Here is a 26,417-nt window from a genome sequence, read left to right on the forward strand (position 1 = left end):
CTTATCAAAAAGGGGATTTGCTTTGTGTCTGTTTTGATGTCAATCACATGCATCATCTTTCTTTTGGGAGAGAGTAACTTTTTATCCTGCACTTTGACTTGTGAAACCTTGCAGGACCTTACAGTCACAAAAAGCTACCTATTGCACCATGGTAGGTAAAATCCATTTTAATATATTTTCTCAATAATAGATATTGAAAATTCAATACAAGTCAGTGGGTGTCTCTTTAAAATGTACAGAAGCTGCCAATAAGTCCATCCCTTGCACTTTTGAACTATTAGTCACCAGTTAAAGCAGTTAATTGGTTTCGGTAGGCGATTTAAAGAACATCAGCTGCTTATTCATTAGATAGACTATATTGCCAAAGATAAAGGAAGTGTTTAGTGAGTCATTCATGTATATGACCTGTGATAACATGCATAGTATTCACTGGAGCAGAAGTTAACAACAGACTTACTGTGATAGCAGAATCATTTGTCTTTTTTTCTGGTTTCTAACCCAAATCCACAGATTAGATTCTCACTAAAGATGTTTTTTCCTTAATTGCTGTTCAGTCCAAGGTTACAATAAAACAGTACAGATTACATTCTTAAAATGGTACAGAGGGTCATCTTTATTGCATTTTTTACTATCACACTGTTTACAATGGGAAATGTTGGGAAAAGCTCTTTAGTAGGTTATATGGAGTCACCGTTCTTTTTTTCCCCCCAACAAGTATTACATTATTATTATTATTATACATGGCTGGATAATTAAGCTTAGATTTTAAATTAATTTGTTTATTGACCAGTAATCTTGTAATATTTTAAATACAACACACAAGCGGACAAGGTCACAATCTGCTTGTTAAGTCTGACATACCATACTATAGGGGGATGCTCAAGAAATTGTACTAATTAAACGCTCACAGAGTGCTGTAATACGTTTTGAAATTACCATTATCGCTATATATATATATATATATATATATATATATATATATATATATATATATATATACATATACATATATATATATGTATGTATGTATGTATGTATGTGTGTATGTGTGTATGTATGTATGTGTATGCATAACTAATATCAGATGGCCAGAAAGAGATATTTTTTTTATATATATATATAAATTATTCACTTATTGGTATATGATGGAAAAAAGTTTAGAGTGTACACTATAATTTTGTAAGAGATTCATTTAAATGTTTGATATGACCAAACAAAGGTCATAAATAGTGTTTTTTCGTAATTTAGATGAACCTGAAACAGTATTCCATATGTCACGTCTTAACAAGCAGATAACTGATAAATAAACTCAGAAAAGGGGGGCATGGGGAAAATGTTTACATAGCTATTATATTCCTAATTTTCTTGTGACTTCACAATGTTATGCCTCTCACTTGGAGGACAAAAAGGCTATCATTCACTGACTGCCATTCACTTTTACCAGGCTTTTACTTGTATTAGAGTTGATTTAGCTTAATGCAATTTTTATTTATTTTTTTTATAGTTCTTTTTTGTTAAATTAAGTCACATCAGGTTAAAACGCAGTGAAACTTGACAGGTTTCTGACTTTTGCCCTCCAGGTTTTCACACCAGTCACGTGACTGAAAACCATAAATACTGTAACATAAATATGCTATTTATTGTTTTGGCCAGGATTTGTTGTTGACAAAGCATATGCTAAATAAATAAATCTTAGATTTTATAGGACTGTATCTGAATTTCTGAAATACACATTCCAACAGTATGATGCTGTTTCGTTTCTATGTAACATAGTAAATTGTTTGGCAATCAGTAATTAAATTTCTTGAAGTTTTATTGTATAAATGCCTTTGGTTAGAGAGAGTTGCCCAGAAGACATGTCTCTAGTAGTTCTTGGAAAGCCAGTAACTTGAATTATATGTAATATGTATTGGATATAATGTTGCACATCTCTTGCCAAAATCTATATGCTTGAATGCTGGACTAGGCAGCTTGCCATTTTTAAAGGCCCGTTCACACCAATGATAAAAACTATAATAATAATAATAGTAATATCAATAATATTGTTTTAATAATCATTCTGGGTTTTAACAATAGGAAAGTTCACAGAAAAATTAAATAATAAAACCAGATGACAAATGGTAAAAACACTGAAATCTATCCTGGTATAAACCGCTTGTCATCAAGCCATGTCAGGAGAAGCCACATTAACAGGGTATCTGAGGGTCCTAAAAAGTCTTAAAATGTATTAAATCTCAAAAGCTAAATTTCAGGTCTTAAAAAGTCTTAAATCTACTGAAATGTTCTGTTTGTAGGTCTTAAATCTTTGTTTAACAGGTCTTAATTTTCCTTTCTTCATGAGTAGCTATACCCAATCTGGCCATTATCACCCATACAATCACCAACAATCCATCTCAATAAATGTTTTAACTTTTTATTTAAAAATAGCATTCAATTACTTTCCTCACAGTAACATTTGCTTAAAGGTTCTCCATTTATTTACTGCTGAGGAAACTAACCTGATCTATATTTTTGATTAATATTATTGTAGACTGAATTAATTAACAGCTATGCTTTGTTCTATTCTTGGTAAGGGTTATAGTGTTTGTGAATGGATATATTTAAAAATTATTTAACAAAAATTCTAACAAAATTATTGTTATTGTATTATAAAATGTATTAAATTATAATTATTTTTTGATAGGGCAAGTGAAAATCTTTTCTAACTGGGATGTTCGAAAAAAATACTTAATATTTAGCCTTGTATAAGTCTAAAATTTCATTTATAGTAGTCTTAAAATGTCTTTAAAAAATGTAAATCCTAGAAATGCTGTCAAGCTTATATTTTGAGTTGTATTTGAGAAAAACAAAACTCAATGCCGCAGTCTGTTACTCCAAAAGTACTGTAACTGGCTTGAATCAGTCTTAGGAATCTTTTACTGACTAAACTGAATCATGTAGTGCTGTTACTCATGTGTTCTCTTACTAAACTGTGAGTCATGTATTTTCAGATAAATGTCTCAAAGTAGAGGTATGTACAGTAATTTTTGTGAAATCTATACCAGTATTAATGCTTATTGATGTTTGTAAAAACATCTGGTTCAGCCCAGTTGCCAGCTCAACCTGAACTGAAGTTGGAACCAGGCTATTTCTTATTGTGATACTGTATATATCAGAGTGAAATTAGAAAAAAAATGTTAAAAAGAACATTAGTAATGCAAACATTGAACTGTGCACTTCCACATAGCTTAATAAGCTCAATAAGAGAAATACAAAATGTGAAGCATGATGGGAAGGGGTTATTTGGCGGGTCATTTAGGAATGCAGTGCAACAAGTGAATGGCATATCCACTGGGTTTTGCCTTGTGCTGTAAATTGACAAAAATACAATTAGTTTACATTAATTATAATTTTGTTTATGCTGCTCATCAAACCCCCATCCTTATTTCAATGTTCCCCCATCCTTATTTCAATGTTCAAGTAGTAGTCAAGTAGTAGTCAAGTAGTTGTTTGATGGGTCCAATTTTGCGATTCCTATTCTGGGAAAAAGCAAAAACAATGAATATTCTCATGTCTCTCAAGGGTTAAAGTAATCAAGGGGTTATCATTATTATTTCAATATATTTATAATACTTTTCTCTCTTTTTTTTTAATGAGAGCAGGCCACTTTTGTACACTATTGTTGTACTTTGGGTCAGTTTTGTGGTTTGTACCAGACGTCCGATTCGGCATGTTGAAATTTTTCTACAAGGGCGTTGATGAGAGATTGATTGGATATTCAGTTTAGTAAACGAATCAGTGCACAAGAATAAAAGCATAACTGATGAAAGAGTATTGAGCAAAGCCAAGATGGCACAGACAGAAGACAGATGTTGGTGTGTCGCAGGCTTTATTCAGCTGATCAAAACTGATAGTGAAGGCTTTTTTTAGTTAAATATAACTTTCTAATCATCCAAAAAAAAAAAAAAAAAACAGAAATATGTATCTTTTCCCACAAAAATATTAGTCCATGTCAAATAAAAATTTACAACCAATATTTTGCTTTCACATAATGTTATAGTTTAGGTAAAAATTCATCTATGCAAGTAATTCCACACACACACAAAAAGATTGTTTTGGTGAATTTCAATCAAAGTCATTTGTTTCTGCGTTTGAATTTTGTCCTTCAGTTGACGTCAGTTTGACAGTTTGAAGGTTTCAGCCACAATATTCTTATCCAAGCCCCTTAATATTACTTTGCAATGAAGGAGTGATGTGTTAAAAGAAAGCTCCTACACCCTACTCAATATTCAGTTTCAGTTGGAAGTAAATCAACATAATTAAATAAAATTCTCAACTTCAGGTTTATGCAGACTTCAAGATATAATAAGATATGTTCTTTAGGCTCCAAATAAGCATTATAGAAAGAGGCAGTGGTGGAAAGAGTACTGAAAAATCATACTTAAAAGTACCGTTACTTGCCTAAAAATGTAGTGCGAGTAAAAGTATCTGTTGTAAATATTACTCAAAGTATAAGTAAAAAGTAGGACCTTTCAAAAGTACTCAAGAGTAGTGAGTATTACACTGTAAAAAGCTGATGCATTTACATGTACTTTGTGGATGTGTGTAAACGTAACATTCTGTAGTGCCCAGCAGGCACACAACATCATAAGACTTTAAATATGGGTTAGATTATGGCTGTGAAGTCAGGTGACTAAAAGTAGATGTCTAGCCATCACATGACGTTGATATTTGGTTGATTTTAGGTTGTGTTAGAAAGTGACCAAAATCCAGCATTGAGCCATATTGTTAAACCAACATCATATTGACATCAAATACTGATATTTATTCATCACATATGGCAACCAAAATCCAACATCTGATAGACGTCAAAGTGGGAACGTTCACACAACGTCAAGCTGTAACATCATAAGGCGTTAATATTTGGTTAATTTTAGGTTTAGCCTGACGTTGGGTTTTCATTTCCAAACAAAATGCGATGTCCTCACGATGTTGGGATAAAACGTCAATCTGACGTCATGTTGACGTTTTGTGCCTCCTCAGTGTTTGAGGCCCCAGGCCTTATACAGTAGACATCCGCCATCTTCTCATCAGTGACGTGCATCTAAACAGTTTCTCTGTCATTACATGTAAATATTTTGGACATCTTCTTGGACACTTTTAATACTTCCAAACAGTTTCCTGGAATTATAAATCACCCATGTCTTGAGGTAGTTCATTTTGATGCGATTTACCTTCTTTGTGATTGTTCTGTTTGATTGGACAGGAATCACAGGACTGCTTTTGCTAATTCCCATAGACAGGAAAAAATAGTCGTGAAAGTACCAATACTGCACCAAAAAAAGTACTCAGGGAAATGTAAAAGTATGCATTTGTTAAACTACTTAGTAAATAACAATTCCTGAGAAAAGAGTAGTTTGAGTATTTGTAATTTGTTACTTTACACCACTGAAAAGAGGCATTTCTGAGGGATCTAGTTTTAAATGTATTAAAATTTAATGATTATGATGATGATGAAAATACAATTCTGCCATGCCATCAAAGAAATAACATCTTACATATATAAAATTATACCTTTAAATATAAAAAAACAGCACATGTGAATATGTTGATTTTGATTTCATTTACTAGAAGGAGCTATACAAATGCATGAAATTATATGCAAACAGTTAATGCAGTAATTCGCATAAATGAGAGCGACAGTTGCCCAGATTAGTTTAGATCCTCTTTTATTAACGAGACATCACAAGTCTGTGCTTGTTCCTCTGCCTTCCTACAGCACGTTTTAACCCTGGTACATGGTGTTCTCCATAAAAGTAAAATGATTCATGAATTAATGAACAGATCCACTCTTTTTAGATGGGGTAGTAATAATACATTGTCGCCAACGAAATTCTTGTTCTCTTTTTATGAGTGTGATGAGACAAAAAGTGCCGAACAAAAAGATTTTGTTGCGTGATCAGTTGATCTGGATTATCAGGCTAATAAGGAATGGCCAGAGGGAGGAAAACTTAATTGCGTCTTTAAAAACTAGCCACAAAAAAAAAAAAAAATGGATATGTAAGACTTGTTCCTCAGACATAACATCTGAGATTTTCCTTTCATTGTCATCTAAAGCTGTCATAACAAGATCATAGCAGACCGTAACTGTCATGCTTGGTGTTCTCACAAAGCACCTGAATCATCAGTGTGTTGATGTACAGTATTCGGCCCGTATGCTTGTGCTGTGTTTACATGTCTCACGTTTCTCAGTCGCGTGTTTCGTCCATTGTAGGAATGAAGCCATTGCCCCTTTTCTTCACCCTATCAGACACCCGCTCCGGCTTATCCTGAGCCAATCGGAAGAGCCGTTGAGCAGTGTTAATGAGTTTATCGTGAACCCTGCCTCCGCTGTTAGCAAACAGACCTTTACTAGATGTCAGACATGACTGATTGGCACATTGTTTGAGGATGAAGACCCAGTTTTCTTAACAGAATTCCTCTAGATTGCTCACTTAGCCACCCACACAGCAGCATGCAGAGCCTCACCTTTCCACAGCAGCCCATGTGAAATAAGGTGTTACCTGTGAACTGGTCCACAAGTCATTTTCTTTTTCATACTTCATATCTTGTCATTCTCGACTGTTGATGATGGATGGGTTGATACAGTAGTGGCAAACAGGATTGTAATTAATCGGTTTAAGCACCAGGCTTTAGATGTGTCTAATATATTTAATAACATAAACAATGAACAATGCATTAGTTACAGTGTTCATTCATCTTATTTAACATTAGTTAAATAAAGTTGTTTATTGTTAGTTCATGTTAACTGCATTTTAATGCTAAAGACAATAAATTAAAATTTGAATAATGCGATAGCAAATGTTGAACAAACTGAGACAAACTAAATCTAAAAGAACTTAACATCTCTAAGATGCTTCAAAAAACCTACCTGCAAAGCTACAGTACTGTTCAAAGTTTAAGGCACTTGTGTAACAATGCTGCAAAATAAGGATGCTTTCAAAAATAATGAATGAATACATTTTATTTATCAGTGAACTTATAATAACTAAATCAAATCAACATTTGGTATGACCACACTTTGCATTTAAAACACTTGGTGCACTTGCCCAAAGTTTTTCAGGTAGCTTTGTAGGTGGGTTTTTTGAAGCATCTTAGTGATGTTGCCAAAGTTCTTCTGCATTTAGTTTGTTCTGTTTCTTCATGTCATTCCAGACAGACTGGATGATGATCAGATCAGATCTCTGTGTGGACTCCTTGTGCAGACAATAATCTCACTGTATAATTACAATTAATGACAAAATTGATGTTTGGAAATGTAAAGACTAAAAAATATTGAAATAAATTTCTTTAAACTGACTTTAAACCTTTTTTTTTGGGGGGAGGGGGTGTGTGGAAATACTAGTGGCCTAAGACTTTTGCACAGTACTGTATATATAAATATTTACAACTGTTTCTTTCTTTCAGCTGAACGCAGCCAATCAGCTTCTCCAACAGGCCCAGCAGCCACACAGCTACCTGATTGAAACCGTACGCCAGAGAGACTCTCAAATCCACACACTGAAAGACCGTCTCACACGCTTAGAAGAGGAAATGAGGTAAAGGGGAAGTAAATAATGATCACAGTTTACGGATACATCCTGTTTTAAACACAACAGCACCCTTTGAAATCTTTACAAAGCTTTTATTTTGAAAGGATGTAGGTGGAGCCTACATGGAAATGTTGACATTGTTTTTTCACAATAGCGCAAACGGTTTTTAAACCCTAATGCATGCGTGTTCCAAAGCATGCATTTGTATTGACACAGGAAAGATAGTAGCCAATATCTGGAATATCTTAAATACATTCCACTTCGCTAAGGAACAAAGGTTATACACCTGCCGATAAAGGTCAGCAGCCATGCCTACCTGACAGCTTCTTAGTGCATGTGCGTGCATGTATGGGTGGCTGGATACTTTTTACAAGTTTTTTTCTTGGCTGTGTCACTTGTCAATGACAGGTGTAATCCCTTACCTGTGTATGCAAACTGTACAAGCAGGTTTGCACCTGTATTTGTGCTATTTTGACTTGGTTCTTCTGGGGCTAATGTGAGAAACATGCAAATTACTCTACTTTTATTAGAAGGCTTTTGTAGTTGTCCTGAATAAGGATCATTTCAGAACTTCACCTATATATTGTGATGGAAAGCGATGGGACGAATGTCAAGGTGTTTTAAGTCATATACTGTAAGATCATATGACCAAAAGTGCCCCTATTATGGATTTTTGAAAATTAGCTTTCATTTTAGATTGGATTAGATTCAATTTATTGTCATCACACATGTACAAGTACAAGACAACGAAATGCAGGTGTGTAACATAGCTCTAAGCGAATGAAAACATCTGATTGTGTTTTAAAGGGCACCTATGATGAAAATCATCTTCTGAAAGCTGTTTGGACAGAACTGTGTGTAGGTATAGTGTGTCCACAGTAATATTGGGGTGATATAAAAATAGGATCCAAATCCCTCCAATTTTGAGGCCGACCGCAACGTGACGCAGGAGTACGGTTTCCCTGCCCACCGAGTTGATTGACAGCCACGTATTAACATGTCTCTGTTGAAATGCGTATAATCATATCAACAAGACAGGACATATGCAAAGCAAACAGGATTGAAAGATCTGTTTAGTTTGCTGTGATCATCATCAAATCTGATCAAGAATGAGCTTTACCAGTTTAAAACATTTTTACAACAGTACATGTTTGTAATTACAACGATTGTACCGTCTTTATCACCACAGCTGCATGTCAGTACAATTATAAAAGTAGACGCTTCAATCCCGGTTTGTGGATGTTAAATACATTAACATAAAGGATATGCATACAGCAGTGGATATTAAAGTGTATCCTGTTCCATTTGCCGTGCAAAAATGGTGCGAAGTTAAACGCATGCGCCGTGTGTGCATGAACGTTGTAATGACATGTGTGTGACTCATCATTGCAGAAAGGCTTGAATTAACTCCACAACCAATAGATCAAATAATCATTGGGAAAGTTCCTACTGAAGTATTTCTCACAAACGTTACGTGAGATCTGCTTCCTTCATGTCTGTCACTGTGCTGTTTATCTGATCCAGGCGAGGTGAAGATTAAGGCATACTCTGACAGCCACAATAGTGGACGTGGACAACTAGCATTGAAGGCACAGCAACATTGTGTTTAGAGCAGAAATTCCAATATTCTGAAAGGTATAATAAACTGTCTGATGAGTGTTTTGAGTTGAAACATTCTGGAGACACAAAAGACCTATCTTAAATCTTGAAAAAGGGGTAAAATTGCTGCCTAAATAAAGCTATTGTTTCTTAAAAGTATGTCAATTCAATTAGATTATTCACTCTTCAAATGGATCTTTAGCCATTTTGTCATGGCGTCTGAGTGAAACCATGCTTATCCACTTGTTGTGCACACAGACCTAGGCAAACTTGAACCCTCCTCCTTCTAACACTGCAACGCTGTGGCCCACAAGTTTTTAAGCCCAAGATCGCTGACCTCAGTCTTGCTAAAAGGCAAGATCTACCCATCAAAAAAACTGACAGAAAAGTAAAGTAAAGCATAGATCGCATTCCCAACGTGAGACCTTTCATTTTGCATTTTTGAACTATGTGAGAAGCACTAGTTGAACCTGTTTTAAAACCAAGAAAATGACTTATAGTGGGGTAAAAATTTTGGTGACGTTAGTAATAACCAGACCATATGAAGTGCCACTGACAAAAAAAAACCCCAATGATAACAGAAATAATTTCACTGGCTACGTTTACATGCACGCAAATATAGTGTTGTAATTGGATTGATGGTTCAGATTAAAACACTTTAATGTAAATTTCGATTGGATTGGAGGATGTGATTTATTCCTTTTGTAATTTGCTTAAATTCTACAACTTTTTAAATCATAAGACTCTGGGGCACATGCAGAGAGTAATGCTGACACATTAGCCTACGCATAAATTGCTAAATGCATGGTAAAGCATGTAAAACCGCTGGCTGTGTATTTTCATTATACTATAATGAAGCACTTTATTTTAGAAATGTACTGTGACCTTAATATAAGTTTAAATTTGTCTTATGAATAATAAAAATAAAATAAAATGAAAATAGTGGAAGTACAATCTAAAATTAGAACGAAGAAGACATTAAGAAAATCTGGATAGAAATAATAAATTGTTTTGCTCCTCATTATAAGAGTTTTAAAGCTAGATATATGAAGGTACTCTTTTCACGGATGAGAAATCATGATGCAGCTCACCTACTACAAACCATTTATATTCCATATACATTATTCATTTTATGTTTATAAAACATGCTTGTGTCCACTTTTATTTTGTAGCTCTGTAGGATGTCACACACTATGATGCATGCGATATTTTAATCAGAATGTATCATAAAAGGGATATAAAGAAATATTTGAGTCTGATTAAAATGTTTAAAGTACATGTAAACAGATTTGCTATTAAATTAATTCAGATTGATGAAGTTGGTGCATGTAAACGTAGCCCCTGATACTTCTACAGGAAGGCCTAGTACGTTAGCATTTTATAAATGATTATAAAATTCTACAAATAATAATAGCAACAACAGTATCAAACATACAAAGGCAAACATTAAAACATGATTCAGAAACTGTAACAATTTTTTTCACATATTTTGCAGCACCAATTCACAAAAGAAAGTTTTCAGACCTTCTTCGTGAAGATATTTTTAATAGTGTTAAAAAGTGAAAATAATTAATTAGTAATAAATGCAGATGGAGAGATTAGTACTGACATATGGTGTGCAAACAGATGCTAGTATGCAGTCAGTAAGGTGTATGCCATTTATTTATTGGCCAGGGATTTCACATTATTCTCGTTTGAAGAGTTTTATTTTCTTGACTGCCTCTGTCAAGCCCTCCAGCTTGTGAGTTTGTTTACAGCTCAGTGGTTAACTCTGTACAAAATGGACTGTCAGGTAGTAAACTAAGAGATAAATACCTGCAGCTCACTGTTTGTCAGCACTCATTACTCAAGCGATACGTTTGACAAAGAAGATTTGCTCTGTTGAAATACAGTTTTTGTCCTTTATGACTTTCAGTGCTGCATTGCACTTGACTTTTCAACTCATGTAGGTTGACTTGAAGACAACATATCTTTTGAATGGATTTTGTTAGCTGTTCTTACTGTTTCGGTGTAAAGTATTTACTTCATTAATGACCATATTATATATAACATGTAAAGTAAGCTTGTTGTCTGCATTAAAATAAAAAATGTGATTTTATTTAAAAGCATTCTAAAAGCAAGTTTCTTTAAAAGTTTCTTTATACATATATTCATACACGCACCGGCCACTTTATTAGGTATACCTGTCTAACTGCTCATTAACGCAAATTTCAAATCAGCCTCTCAATACATGTAGGCATGCAGACATGGTCAGGACGATCTGCTGCAGTTCAAACCAAGCATGAGAATGGGGAAGAAAGTTGTTTTAAGTGACTTTGAACATGAGTTTCTGAGTATTTCAGAAACTGCTGATCTACTGGTATTTTCACACACAACCATCTCTAGGGTTTACAGAGAATGGTCCAAAAAATAGAAAATATCCAGTGAACGAAGGTTCTGTGGGCGCAAATGCTTGGTTGATGCCAGAGGTCAGAGGAGAATAGCCAGACTGGTTCCAGCTGATCGAAAGACAACAGTAACTCAAATAGTCACTCGTTACAACCGAGGTGTGCAGAAGAGCATCTCTGAACGCATAACATGTCGAACCGGATGGGCTACAGCAGCCAAAGACCACACCAGGTGCCACTCCTGTCAGCAAAGAAACTGAGGCAACAAATCGCACAGGCTCAGCAAAATTAGACCATAGAAGATTGGAAAAAAATTGCCTGTTCTAATGAGTCTTGATTTCTTCTTCGACATTCGGACAGTAGGGTCAGAATTAGGCATCAACAACAGGAAGGCATGGATCCATCCTGCCTTGTATCAACGGTTCAGGCTGGTGGTGATGGTGTAATGGTATGGGGGATATTTTCTTGGCACACTTTGGGCCCATTAGTACCAATTGAGCATCGTGTCAACACCACAGCCAACCTAAGTATGGTTGCTGACCATGTCCATCCCTTTATGACCACAATATACCCATCCTCCGATGGCTACTTTCAGCAGGATAACGCACCATGTCATAAAGCGCAAAGCATCTCAGACTGGTTTCTTGAACATGACAATGAGTTCACTGTACTCAAATGGCCTCCATAGTCACCAGACTCAATCCAATAGAGCACCTTTGTGCAGCCGACAAATCTGCAGCAGCTGTGTGATGCTATCATGTCAATATTGACCAAAATCTCTGAAAAATCAATCTAGTATCTTTTTGAATCTGTGCCATGAAGGATTAAGGCCGTTCTGAAGGCAAAGGGAGATCCAACCTGGTACTAATAAGGTGTACCTAATAAAGTGACTGCAAAACTGTTATATCTTCAAAATGTAGGTACTCAAACTGGCTAGAATCTGAGTAAAACCTAGATTTTGAACCTTTGTAGCTTTCACATAAAGGTTATGTAATATTTAGCAGTTTTACTTGCCAGTGCACTTTTTTCTGTATATAACCAAGACACACCCAGTTGCCTATACACGTGCTATTATTATACACTGTTTACACAGACATATAGTCGCAAATGATTGGTTAGTAGAGACTGAATTGGTTTAAGTTATAAAAATTGTATAAAGTATTTTAGAAATCACCAAGCAGGCTTGTTAGCATGACTTTCACTTGTTTGTGTTTCTTCACAGTGCTCTGCGGAAAGAGAAGATTGCACTATTGCAGGTGAAAAACAACATGGCTGCAGATTTGGAGAGACTGCTTAACCACAGAGAGGTACAGTAACTGCTGTTTAACAGGATAAATAAAATGGCACAGTGCAGTAAGTCTTTTAGAATAAATACTCATGTTTCAAAATACAATGTCAAAGCTTTTGGAGAAAAAAGGGACCTTCAAAAGAGCCATTTATTTCTTCTTTCTTTCATTATTTTAAATCCAACATTTCAATTTGAGTGTGTTTGGTCAGGTCAGTATCACTTAATAGTCTGCAATAAACAAATAAATAATAAATGTTTAAAGAAAAAGGTCTTGGTCCAGCTCCTGCACATGATTAAGCTTGAATACTGTGAGTCATACATGAAGTATTTTGCTCATCAATATTTGTAATCTCCTATTGATATCTGACAGTTCAACCAAGACCATTCAGAAAAAGGTTGTAAATGTAGTACACCGAGTTTCTCAATATCTTGTCAACTAACCTATGTGACCTTTTTTGTATGCGATGCAGTAACACAACTGGCATCAATATATTGACTTTATTCACTTCCATTCATTTTTCATTTTTAGACGTTATAAACCGCTCATTATGCTGCCTAATGTTGCAAACTGATATTTTCTTTCTTTTTTTTTGCCAAGTATACATAACATTATTTATACAGACATATTTTTTATATAAACCCACTTTAACAAACCCTAAAATTGCTTAATGAAAGATAGTAAAAAAGAAAAGTAAAAATAAAAAAAATATTTGAAAAAGCTGCAAAATTGTATACAAAAATATTAATAATAAATAAAAATAATTAAATTAAATATTAATAGTAAATGAATAAATAGACAACAATAATGGGTGATACAATCAGGCATAATGATGTGCTATCTTGCAATGGTAGGCTAACATAGACTAAGCATAGGTCTGGACAGAGAGAGAAAAGACAAAAGGATTACAGAAAAAAAATTAGTTGCATACAAGACAGTCACATTAGTCCCCAGGAAGTACATTTATAGCAGAGAAATATGATAATAAGGGTTGCCAAACATATGAGAATTTTGCTAGAACCTCTAATAAAAATCTTTAAAAAATTTTCCAAGTGTATTTATGGATTTAAAGATTTGGATTTAAAGATTTCCAGTGCAATAAAATTTGTCTGCGAGCCAGTAAAGATGCAAAGGCAATAATTTTTTGTTGTCTTTGAGTCAGACTCAGTTCATCAGGTGGAATGCCAAACAAAGCAAATTCAAAACTGATATTTTCTTATTATATTATTCAGCTTTGTCTGTGTAGTCATGAACACACTTGTTTGAAGAGCAGGTACTTTTACTGTTTTTTGCCATTTATTATTCCTAGTCATTTCTCACACAGGCAACTGAATTGGAAGTTCTAAAACAATCGCAAAAATGAGTGCACTTCCGCATTGAAGAACAAGGTCAATGGGCTCTATGCACAGCTAGAGTTTTAAAGCCAACAATAAAATACATTTTACAAAGTTGTTTTTACAGCATCGATGTTGTAATGTAATTACAATACATTCAGGTAATGGGAATGGAATTTAATGCAGTGTTTTTAGTCAGATTTTAGGCCCACTTCATATCGTATATCTAACAGGCAGTAAAGATCACTGGTTTTTAAAGAAATCAGATCTTAAACGTGACAGTTTTGTAATGGAAAGACAGTTCACCGGAAGCCCTTGGGCTGCCTGGCTGAAAAACTCTGTGTGCATATAGCCTATAGGATACACTACGAAAAATATTTTGGCCTAACAAACAAGATTTATGTATTCTTATTACATATGAAACTTCCATCAATTTAGATTAAATGCTTTTAGCATAATTGAACTAATAAACTTTGTGATTGATATTTAGTTAAAGATAAATGAAACTAATAAGATAAGCATTTATGTAATAATATCAATAAATCCAATGTGTTCCTATTGCTTCTTATTAATTTAAAGGGGTGGTCCACTACAATATCATATTTTAAACTTTAGTTGATGTTTAAGGTAGCTGTGTAAACATAAACAACACCTCTGAATGTAATATGCTCTAAGTTCAATGCAAAGGGAGACGTTGGCTTTAACAGTTAGCTTAGCAAAGCCTACAGCTAACGAAGTTTGGGGACTACAAAAAATACATCCGGGCTAGCGAGATCACAAACGCTTCAGGTTATGCATTCACTATGTGCACCAAACACTCAGTGCAGCAAAGGGGCATGGCCAGAGGCACTGTATTGTTATTGCAGAGAAACCTAAAATGCCATCCAAACGCTGCTATTTCCACAGAGCTAGACACGACACGATGAGAGAAGTGCTTACAATTTACTTTTAATTATGTTCCAGAGAATTATAAAAATATATATAGCTCTAGCATTTGACAAAGGACAGCTTTCAGACCATAAAAGATGAAGCTCTTGATTGTGAGTCACAACCTGTAAGTATATTTATTTATTAAAATTGATCTATTAGATGCACAGTTTCTAGTGTTTACAGTGTGTTATAGCAAGGACGTAAACAAGGATGTAAACAACGAGAAATGCTGTTTGGCACCGCTAACAATTTAGATACAAATTTATATTTATCCCTCAAACCCCTGTAAACACACTCAATCTTCCCCAGCGCGTCTTTCTATGTGGCCGCTTTTCGTGCATTCTACATCTCAAATAAAGAACTCTCAAAAGATATGTAAACGTTTCATATTACTTACACATGCTTATAACCCGAATATATATAAAAGACGCTTGTCAGGTTTTATTTGAGAGAGCAGGCATGAGGTTCAGCTGTGTCCTTTTCATTTTCTGTCTGATTCAGGCTTAAACTAATATGGTTGACAGCTTGTCTGACTGACAGTATTTACACAGCGCAAAGGCGCATGCTTGTAGGGGCACATTATGTTAGCTGACCAATCAGGGCCTCTTGAGGGTGGGCCTTTTGGAGGAACTAGGAAATATGGCGTTTTCATGTTAGCTGAGTAGCTGTAAATGATCAAAGTAAGATATATGAAAAAATAACGTGATTTTCTACAATTGAAGCATGAGCACACATTGTGTTGCATCTTATAAACACAACTAAGTCTTAAAAATACACTCTGGACCACCCCTTTAAAACACATTGGATTAAATCTATCGTATGGAGAGTGGAGCTGTGTCAATTTTGCTTGTAGGCATAGATTTTAACTAATTGGATCTGGCTTTTTCTACTGCTAGATATGCGTATTTATACCATATATTCATAGTTTTTAACTGATTAAATCTAATAGTATTTCTTTTTAACAGGTTTGGATTGACTCTAAGAAATCTGACAACATACATTTTAAAGAACTGACAAATTAAACAAAATCAAAAGATTACAAGCAGTTAATGATAAACTATTGTGATTCATTAGCATTTTAAAGCATTCCCATACATGTTCACATTCAAACTTAAGAAAAAGGATTAACGTGCATTTTTCAGCACTATCATTATGTAATGTCCATTAAAGTTGTTGACACATGGCTGTGTAAGAGAGAAGTTCCTCCATACTGTACACAAACACACAGTCTAGTCTAGGTGTGTCCTCTTTCATTGTCCTCCAGTCATCCAGCCTGCCTTTCCAAATACTGGTTACACTGTCTGCCTGCCATTTTTTTTCTTAGTAAAAAAAGGCATACCTTCATCATAAAGCCTGTCATGCCAAATGGGAATCTCAGTACTCTTGTAGCTGATTGATAGATGCTTCGGTTTTGTATGTTTAGGATGCTTTCAGTGCAAGTCAGTTGCGATAACAACGTTCCTAGAAGTTTGTGAGATGCAAGGTAACTTGAAAATCCAGTCTCTCAGGTCAACTGTTTCCCATGCTCAAGTCATCAGATTAGCAATAACCTTGCGGCCTGTTGCTTCTTTTGATGACAGACAGCTAATAATTTGCCTCATTTAGGGGAACTGATGTGTAACTTCAAAATCTACTTGACCCATGGGGACTGACTTTAATGTTTTGTGCATTTAGGCTGTTGCCATACTGTCAATGTTAGAGATTGACAGCTGCATTTTTATATGTGTGAGTCTCAAAGTGTCCTGTTCAAACAACAGCTTACTCCCTATATGAATGTGCAAATCAAAGTTGATATATATATATATATATATTTTTTTTTTGGCGACGATCACCTGTTACCATAGCGACAGTAGCTATGTTTGCATGTAAATCCTAAATTGAATTACATTTATTTGAATTTTGCATAAATATTTGCAAATTAAGCAATTTCAATGCAAAAAAAGACATAAGTTTCAACTCCATGTGCAAGAAAAAGCATTATATTAATTACAAGCATCAACTTCACCAGAGCAGCAGAGATATGTGGGATGACGAACTATGTTTAGCTATCTTGTGTTTGGAGGTGTGTGCTTGATGTTGATTTAGATGATTACAGGAAGGTACTATACAATAACATTATGATGATGCACCTTTACTGTTTTTTTTTTTCCTGTTTTATTAAAACAACATTGAAATGATTTACGATGAGATCTCTCTTTGGGAAGTTCAGTTAGCACATCATCTGTTCAGCCTAAATCACTTGCCTTTTTTTGTGTGTCAGTAAATGTGTTTCCATTGTAGTTTATGTGCATATTTTATAACTTTATGAAAGAAAAATTGGACTCAGTTGAGCGCATTTTTTTTTCTCCTCATTTTTCATCCTGAATTTTTTTTCATAGTCTTATACAGTGCTCAGCGTAATTGAGCACACCCCATTTTGAAAATGAATATTTGTATCCATTTCTTAGTGAAAATAGGCAGTGTATTTGGGTGCATTTAATCAAAACAAATTTATTAAACAGATATATTTTTATTAAAATAATATTTTAGTCACCAAACATATTTAGAAATTGAAAGATAATACAGTTAAATTCAAGCAAAATAATGCAAAAAAAAATTACAACCTACAAAATTTCAAGATTTAAAAGTATAATTTTTTTGCTTCTCTTGATTTTTCCTTTTTTATATTTGTATTTAATATTTTTCTATATCATATAAATTTGGGTGTACTAGTTTTTAGACCGTTCTCCTAAGTTATTTTGTTAGATAAGCTCCAGATTTGGCCTCAGTACTGACTAATCTAATGTATATGCACAGATATAATATTGTTTAGCTTCCTATTAAAAAAATTATTTAAAAGATAGATTTGTGAGAGGTGTACTTATAAATGCGGAGCACTGTGTATATAATAAAACAGTGTAGTTTTAATTTTAGTTTCACCCATCAAATTTTTAACTAAAAGAACCTAGAAGTGGAACGTGCACACAGACCACAAAACTGAATGGACTGAACTAATTTGCTGCACTGAGACCCTTTCCTCAGTGTTTAAGAAGTCAGTGTGCAGTATCACTTTTTGTGTTGAATTTCCTTTGATTTGATTTTCTCTTTTAGAACACACAGTTGAGGCAAAACATTCTGACCACCATCTAATATGCTACTGGCCATCAATGTGCTGCCAAAACAGTGCTCGCCCTCAAGGCATGGACTCCACTTAAGTTATCTTGTGGTATCTTGCACCAAGATGAAAGTTCTGCTGGTCTCCAGTAATGTTTAGTAAGGTAGCATGTGTTACATTAACATGAATAGCCGTGCATAAGGTTTCCCAGCAGAACCTTACCCAGAGCATCATACTGCTGTTTCCCTAAAAATTCCACAGTGCATGCTGGTCCCATTAATTCTGCAAGTAAACAGCGCACACCCACAAGAGAAAAAAAATTGACTTATTAGAGTAGATGGCTTCTCCAAGGTTTAGTTTTGACACTCTCATGTCCATTAGTTAACCCTTTCAATGATAGAGAGGGGTCACCATACTGTAAGCCACGGGTGGACAAACGCGATTCTTGAGAGCCTCAGTTCTGAAGAGTTTTGATCTTTTTAAGGCTTCTAAACTTGAATATATAGAACAACCTCATACAAGGTCATATTGTATTAAAGTTCAATTTGGGTTAATTTCGGCAGTTTGAAACTGCTTCTAAAGCAAACATTCTGGTGGTGTTAACTTTGGCTCCTAAACAACTTTGAGCTACCATTGCTTGATGGCAATTAGGCAAATCAGTAGGTGTGTTCTAAAACTTAACCTTCTGTTACATGAGAGGTTTTGATTTGTGTGTGTGTGTTTTTTTTTTTTTTGGCTCATGTACTCATTCCGCTGTGGTCAGACAGGTGAACATCATCCAAAACAACAACAACGCCAAGTTACTATTGACATGAATAAACTGGAATGTTGAATGAATAAGCTGGTACTCTTTCAGCAGATCATCAAAGCGTGCTGCACATATTCTCAAGTATGAAAAATGCACTTCCTCATCTGTGCTTTACATTTGCTAAGTAAAATAGTAATGGCCACAAATACCGTCTATGTCACTTGTTCTTGTTTTTTTTGCTTACTATTAAATAGGTTATTGTGACTGCCAGTTGTTTACAAAACTGTTCTTCTCTCATAGCCAGTGGAGGCCTGTGGAAAATTTACATAATTCAGCTTGTTCAGGTGGGTTTGATTAATGTTGGAGTGGAGGACTGTTGATTTCCAGGACTGAACTTGCCCACACATTACCTATTATCATTTTGGAATATCACATAAAAAAAAAAATCCTGAAAATGGCAAGATGTGCTTAAATGTTGGAAATGTGCATTAAAAAATGTATGCGCACAACTAAATAGGATAAACCTTTATATCTAATAAAAAATGTGCATAAACCACGATGGAAACACATTTACAGAATAAATTCCAGCATGTGCATCAATAATGTGATTTTGTTTTAACCGATCAGGTGATAACAAAAATGGGTGTGATGGGACGGCATTAATGGACAAACTAGCAGACCGAGCACATTGTAAAATATCAGAAATGTTGTTTTGGTCATTCTAAAATTCCTTAGCAAAAGTCTGTCGTTAAAGAGTTTCAGTATACCTCCCAGAACTCTCTGGAGCAGCTGTTCCCCAAAAAGTGATCTCTGGCCTCCAAAGCCACTTTGCATGCATTGCATTTCATCTTATGAGGCACAAGTAATTTATAATGCAAGAATAAAGTCCCACAGTGACTTCTCTTACCTCAGCAAGTTCCATTTTTCTTTTTGATATTTAGTGTTGGTTTATTTGGAAGTTACAATTTTTTTTCTCTTTGACTCAAAAGTACTTTATTCGCAAGTGTTTGTGCAGTCTTATTTGCATCTTTGGATAGAAAAATAGCTACAGGCACTCTGATTGGGCTGTGATTACACAGCAGAGTGTGATATAGATGTTGTGACATTTACTAAGCCATAGTAAACCTTCTCTTGGCTCAGCTAAAAAAACAAATTACCATGTTTGTAAACATTTAGGATGCACGCGCAGCGAGGTTGCAGAAAAAACCGTGAGCGTTAGCATTTACAGCAAGGGAATGACATCCGATGCGGTATAGAGTTTGTTGTTGTCTTAGAAATAAGTTATATTGATTACATATTATATATATATATTATTTACATAATGGTTTCAGCGTATTATAAGCTCGTCACCTAGTGATAAGCACAGTGATTCAGCAAAAATAACGTTAAAGTGAGCGGCGTTTGTCTGACAGGTCCATTTGCGATAGCACCCTCCCAATAAATATTGGATAAGGCGAAATGGCCAAGCATCCAACCTGAAATATACAACTATCTTATTGAAACTCCAAGTGTTTTACAAGAGAGAAGTTAAAGACCTACAAGTCTTTGGATGACTACTAATGTTTCATGATTACCAGATTCAAAACTTTGTATTGTTAAAAACCGAGGTTCTGCCTAGCCACAGACAAGCAAGAAAGACGGAGCTATACAAGGCCTGGGTAATCATCAACAAGCAAAACTGCATTCTGACAGCGGACTGCACCTGTACGGCAGGGTATGTGCACTTACACTTTTACGTTTCATTCTAAGCATTCAGTGTCTGCAGTTTAATTAACCATATTTAACTGTTTTGCTGAAATCATTGCTGCGATCAAAAACGAGTAATGTGTATGATTCAGCATAGCGTGAACTTACCTGATGTGAAATTTGTAGTGCAGAGTCGAGCATTTTTAATTAGGTCGTCACTCCATTCAACTCCCTTTTAGCCAAAGACGTCTGCGGTTGGTGTTAAAAGTAGTGTGGTGTTCGGTTTTCTATTTTTGGACTTTGAATTTGGCATCCTACACGACATGTTTACTATTCAGAATCAGAATCAGAATCAGAAAGAGCTTTATTGCCAGGTATGTTCACACATACGAGGAATTTGTTTTCGTGACAGAGCTTCTACAGTGCAACAGGATTACAGAGACAGGACAAAAAACAGATAATAAATATATTTTTTTAAAAATAGAAGTAAGTAGTGAGTGCAAATATACAGATTGACAAGTGTATGTACATGTTTATTACTATATACAACGTTGTATGTGCAGCTGTTATGTGCAAATTGGCATGTAAAGTGTGTTGTTAAATAAGTGTATATGTGTATAAAAGTGTATAGCAAGTAGTGATGTTGGTTCCGCAATTATTATCATCAAGTGTTCATGAGATGGATTGCCTGAGGGAAGAAACTGTTTCTGTGTCGGGCTGTTCTGGTGCGCAGTGCTCTGTAGCGTCGACCAGAAGGTAAAAGTTCAAAGAGGCAGTGTGCTGGGTGTGAGGGGTCCAGAGTGATTTTGGCAGCCCTTCTGCTCGCTCTGGATAAATACAGTTCTTGGGGAGTAGGAAGGGTTGTACCAGTGATTCGCTCAGCAGTCCGAACTATTCGACGTAGTCTTTGGAGGTCGTATTTAGTAGCTGAGCTAAACCAGACAGTTATTGATGTGCAGATGACTGATTCAATGATGGAGGTGTAGAACTGTTTCAGCAGCTCCTTTGGGAGGTTAAACTTCCTCAGCTGACGAAGAAAGTACATCCTCTGTTGAGCTTTTTTGACAATGGAGTCAATGTGAGTGTCCCACTTCAGGTTCTTAGAGATGGTGGTGCCCAGGAACTTGAATGACTCCACTGCTGCCACAATGCTGTCCATGATGCTCAGTGGGGGGAGAGCAGGGGGGTTTCTCCTGAAGTCCACTATCATCTCCACTGTTTTGAGCGTGTTGAGCTCCAGGTTGTTGTTACTGCACCAGACAGCCAACTCCTTAACCTCCTGTCTGTAGGCAGACTCATCACCGTCCTGAATGAGGCCGATAAGTGTGGTGTCGTCTGCAAACTTCAAGAGCTTCACAGAGGAGTCTTTTGATGTGCAGTCATTCGTGTACAGGGAGAAGAGCAGTGGGGAGAGGACACACCCCTGGGGGGCGCCAGTGCTGATTGTGCGGATGCTAGATGAGAATTTTCCCAGCTTCACCAGCTGCTGCCTGTCCGTTAGGAAGCTGTTGATCCAATGACAGACAGAGGTGGGCACAGAGAGCTGAGTTAATTTGGGCAGGAGAAGTTTTGGGATGATGGTGTTAAACGCCGAGCTGAAGTCAACAAACAACATCCTCACATAGGTCCCTGGTCTGTCTAGGTGTTGCAGAGCATAATGCAGTCCCATATTAACCGCATCATCCACAGACCTGTTTGCTCTGTAGGCAAACTGAAGAGAATCCAGTGAGGGTTCAGTGATGTCCTTCAGGTGAGCCAGCATCAGTTTTTCAAAGGACTTCATGACCACAGATGTTAGTGCCACCGGTCTGTAGTCATTTAGTCCTGTAAGTTTGGGTTTCTTTGGGATGGGGATGATGGTGGAGCGTTTGAGGCAGGAGGGCACTTCACACAGCTCCAGTGATCTGTTGAAGATCAGGGTGAAGATGGGGGCCAGTTGGTCAGCACAGGATTTTAAACAGGCTGGTGTTATAAAATCTGGGCCTGGTGCTTTTTTCCTCTTCTGTTTCCGGAAGACCTGGCACACCTCCTCTTCACTGAACTGTAGGGCAGGTATGAGGGAGGCGGGGGATGGTGGTGTTAATGGTGGCGTGAAGAGCAGTTCAGAGTGGGTGTGGGGGGTTTTCTCAAACCGGCAGTAAATTGCAACCGGTCTCTTTTTGCAACCGGGAACCCATGTGACATCATGTGTAGATTGGTAATTCCTCTATAGGTGAATTGGTTAGGCTAAATTGTCCGTAGTGTATGTGTGTGAATACAAGTGTATGGGGTGTTTCCCAGTGATGGGTTACAGCTGGAAGGGCATCCGCTGAGTAAAACATATGCTGGATAAATTGGCGGTTCATTCCGCTGTGGCAACCCCAGATTAATAAAGGGACTAAGCCGAAAAGAAACTGAATGAAAGAATGAATGAGTAATTAAAATTAAATTGTAAGCACTTTGTGTCGTGTCCTTTGGAAGCCCAAATACAGAAACAGAAGAAGCTCTGTGGAAATAGCAACGTTTGGATGGCATTTTAGCTTTCTCTGCTATAACATTACAGAGCCACTGGCCACACCCCTTCGCTTCGCGTGGTGAATGCAGGTGGTGAATGCGCTTAACCTGAAGCATTTGTGGTCTTACTTACCTGGGTGTATTTTTTTGTAGTCCTAAAACTCCGTTTGCTGTAGGCTTTGCTAAGCTAACTCTGTAAAACCCAATGTCTCACTTTGCATTGAACTTTAAGCAAATTACATTCAGAGAAGTCACACAGCTACATTACGCATGAACTAAAGTTTAAAATTTGATATCGTAGTGGACCACCCCTTTAAAGATTATAGAAAGCCTATACTCATCTCTCATCAAAGACATCGTTAAAAGTGGACAAAACATACAGCTTTTAATGCAGAGTGTTAATGTGTCTGTTTTATCCACTTGTGATCAGATCGAAGAAAACGCATCTTAATACCAACTGTGAACAGTGCCCAGTTATAACAATTAATCCCCTGTCCAAAGATCTTTATTCCTGCCCATCTCTCCTGCATCCAACATGCTGATTACATAAACTGATTGTTTGCTCATCATGGTGTTGTTCAAAGCTGATAAGTTACATTCCCTTCACCTACGGCTTTTCAAAATACCTGCCTCATCAGCACATATAGAACTTTAGTTCATATTGAATGGAGTGAATCTGTATCAGCTCTATTGAAAAGCAGATGATGGCGCACACTTCACCTCTTCTGACATTCTGAACTCTCGGGATATTAAGGGCAGAGCGTAACCGATTAAGCACCGGTGCAATCTGGAGCTATTTTCAACCAAATACTGCTGGCACACATTGTGCCGACTTCACAACTTCCAGTGGCATGTTGGCAGAAAGCATGCAATCCTCACAGACAGCTGCCTCTCACTGGCGCTTTTTGGCATGCCAGCGCACATGGTCGCTCAGTGATAAATAGAAATATTGAATGACTCCGACGCATCAGGCTGATCTACATTCGCTGCTGAAGCTGGTGATCATGTGCTAGCGGGGAATATTTTACATTGCCGTCGTACGTGTGAATAGTAACGTCTGCAAATAAAACTGATATTTTTATTTATTTTATTTCTTTATTTTTTATTTTCTAGAGATTAATTTAGTTGGTAACATTTAATGTAAGATACTAAGGGTATCCGCGGGGTCTTAAAAAGTCTAAAATGTTTTAAATCTCAAAAGCTAAATTTTAGACATTAAAAAGTCTTAAATCTACTGAAATGTTCTGTTTGTAGGTCTTAAATCTTTGGTTAACAGGTCTTCAATTTCCTTTGTTCATGTATAGCTACTCAATTTGGCCATTGACACCCAATCATCAACAATACATCTCAATAAAAGTGTAAACATTTTATTTTAAAAATAGCACTTACTTTCCTTACAGTAACATTTGCTTAAAAGGTAATTTATTACTGCTGAGGATACTGACCTGACCCATATATTTCTTCATTATTAAAGCATTATTATTAAGTAATTGTTTTGTATGTTTTTTCTATTCTTGGTAAGGGTAATAGAGTTTTGAATGGATATATTTAAAGATTAATACAGTCTTAAAGTCATAAATTTAACTCTGTGAAGCCTGCAGAAACCCATGATACTAGTATTCTAGTAAGTTACTAGTGTTTTAGTAAGATACTAGATACTAGCATTCAGCTTAAAGTGAAATGTAAAGGCTTACCTAGGTTAATTAGGTTAATAATTAATAATTTAACATTTATTTATTTGCAGTTGACACTAAGGCTTGCATTTCTTTCATCAGTGATTTTTTTTTTCTTTTTATTTTTCCATTTTGTAACCACATTCCTGTTGCATAATATGGAATGTCTGTCCCCTTTTCCCCAGTTTTATTTTAAGACTTAAAGCGTTGTGCACTAAGGGCAAGTATGCATATTTTTATGGATTATGCTATAGGTTTAAAGGTGTATCTTCTATATCTGTCACCAGCGCTTTGCTTTAAGAAAAGCTTTTGGCGTCTGTGATTTTTATCAGCGTGTTGAAACACGAGTATGCACAGCAACTTACAGTGCGATCTGACAGCCGATGACTTTTTCTTTAAACATTTTTAATTTATTCCCACAAGTCAGGTAAAAACATGAAGTGATTTTCTTTTCTTTTTTTAGTGCAGCCACAAATTGCTGATAAGTTGTAGCTGAGACAAGACTGTGGTTGAACACAAGAATCATAAACATACATTAACTCTCTTATTAATACACTTTTGTCAGCAACTGTTTGTCTTTATTATTACCCTACTGTACATAACTACATACATACATACATACATACATACATACATACATACATACATACATACATACATACATACATACATAAATACTCTACGAATCAAAAGTTTGAGGTCTTTTTTTCATGTTTTTTTTTATTCTGTTCATCAAGGTGTCATTTATTAAATGTTTAAAAAAAGATTGTTAATTATTTATAAATTGTAAATAGCTGCTTTCTTATTGTATGTAGTTTCAAATTAAATTATTACTCATTATTGCTTTTTATGACCATTACTGAAAAAAGTGTTGCATGCAAAACTGTTGCAAACAATTTATTTGTGTTGAATTTCAACAAACAAATTAAATTCAGCAATGTTCAACTTAATTTGTTTGTTTAAATTCAACCCAAATAAATTGTTTACAACCACTTAACGTAAAAAATTTGTAAATCCAAGGAATCATCTTTGAATAATTTTTTTCAGTGTACCATTAATATTAATAATAATAATAACAATAATAATAACTAATATTAGAGTGATTTCTAAAGGATCATGTGACTCTGAAGACTGGAGTAATGAAGCTGAAAGTTAATCTTTAAAATCACTGAAATAAATGATAAAATTAATTCTAAACTACTTTTGAACAGTTATTTTATAATGCAATAACATTTTACAATTAGTACTGTATTGTACTGTAAATGACATTTTTTGATGAAACAAATGCAGCCTTGGTAAGCAGGGGAAGCTTATTTTAAAACATTTAAAAATCCAACTGACCCCAAAATTTTTACCGGTAGTGTACAGTATATTAGCTTTTCTTAGCTTTATAATTTATTTATATCTTGTAACATTTTAATTGTTTTAAAAACATTTCCCTAGTGCTGTTTAACAGTGAAGGATTTTTTAACAAGTTGTGTTTTGTTTAAGAATTCTGATAACTAAATAGATACTATTATTCAACAATCAACTAAATAGATTCTAATATTATACAAGATACTATTATTCAGATTAAAGTGTAATTTAAAGGCTTGACTAGGTTAATTGGGTTTTTA

General features: G+C 35.5%; 1 protein-coding gene across 1 annotated transcript in view; it reads left to right on the plus strand.

Moving 5' to 3' along the window:
• The window catches only part of pibf1 (progesterone immunomodulatory binding factor 1), a 61,425-nt gene that overhangs the window by 28,606 nt on the left and 6,402 nt on the right, over window positions 1-26,417 (plus strand). Inside the window, exons 15-16 of the mRNA XM_056457999.1 lie at window positions 7,447-7,577; window positions 12,780-12,864. Of these exons, the coding sequence (XP_056313974.1) occupies window positions 7,447-7,577; window positions 12,780-12,864 (216 nt within the window). The remainder of the gene's footprint in view (window positions 1-7,446; window positions 7,578-12,779; window positions 12,865-26,417) is intronic.

Source organism: Danio aesculapii, chromosome 1 (genome assembly GCF_903798145.1).
Source record: "Danio aesculapii chromosome 1, fDanAes4.1, whole genome shotgun sequence".
NCBI lineage: Eukaryota > Metazoa > Chordata > Actinopteri > Cypriniformes > Danionidae > Danio > Danio aesculapii.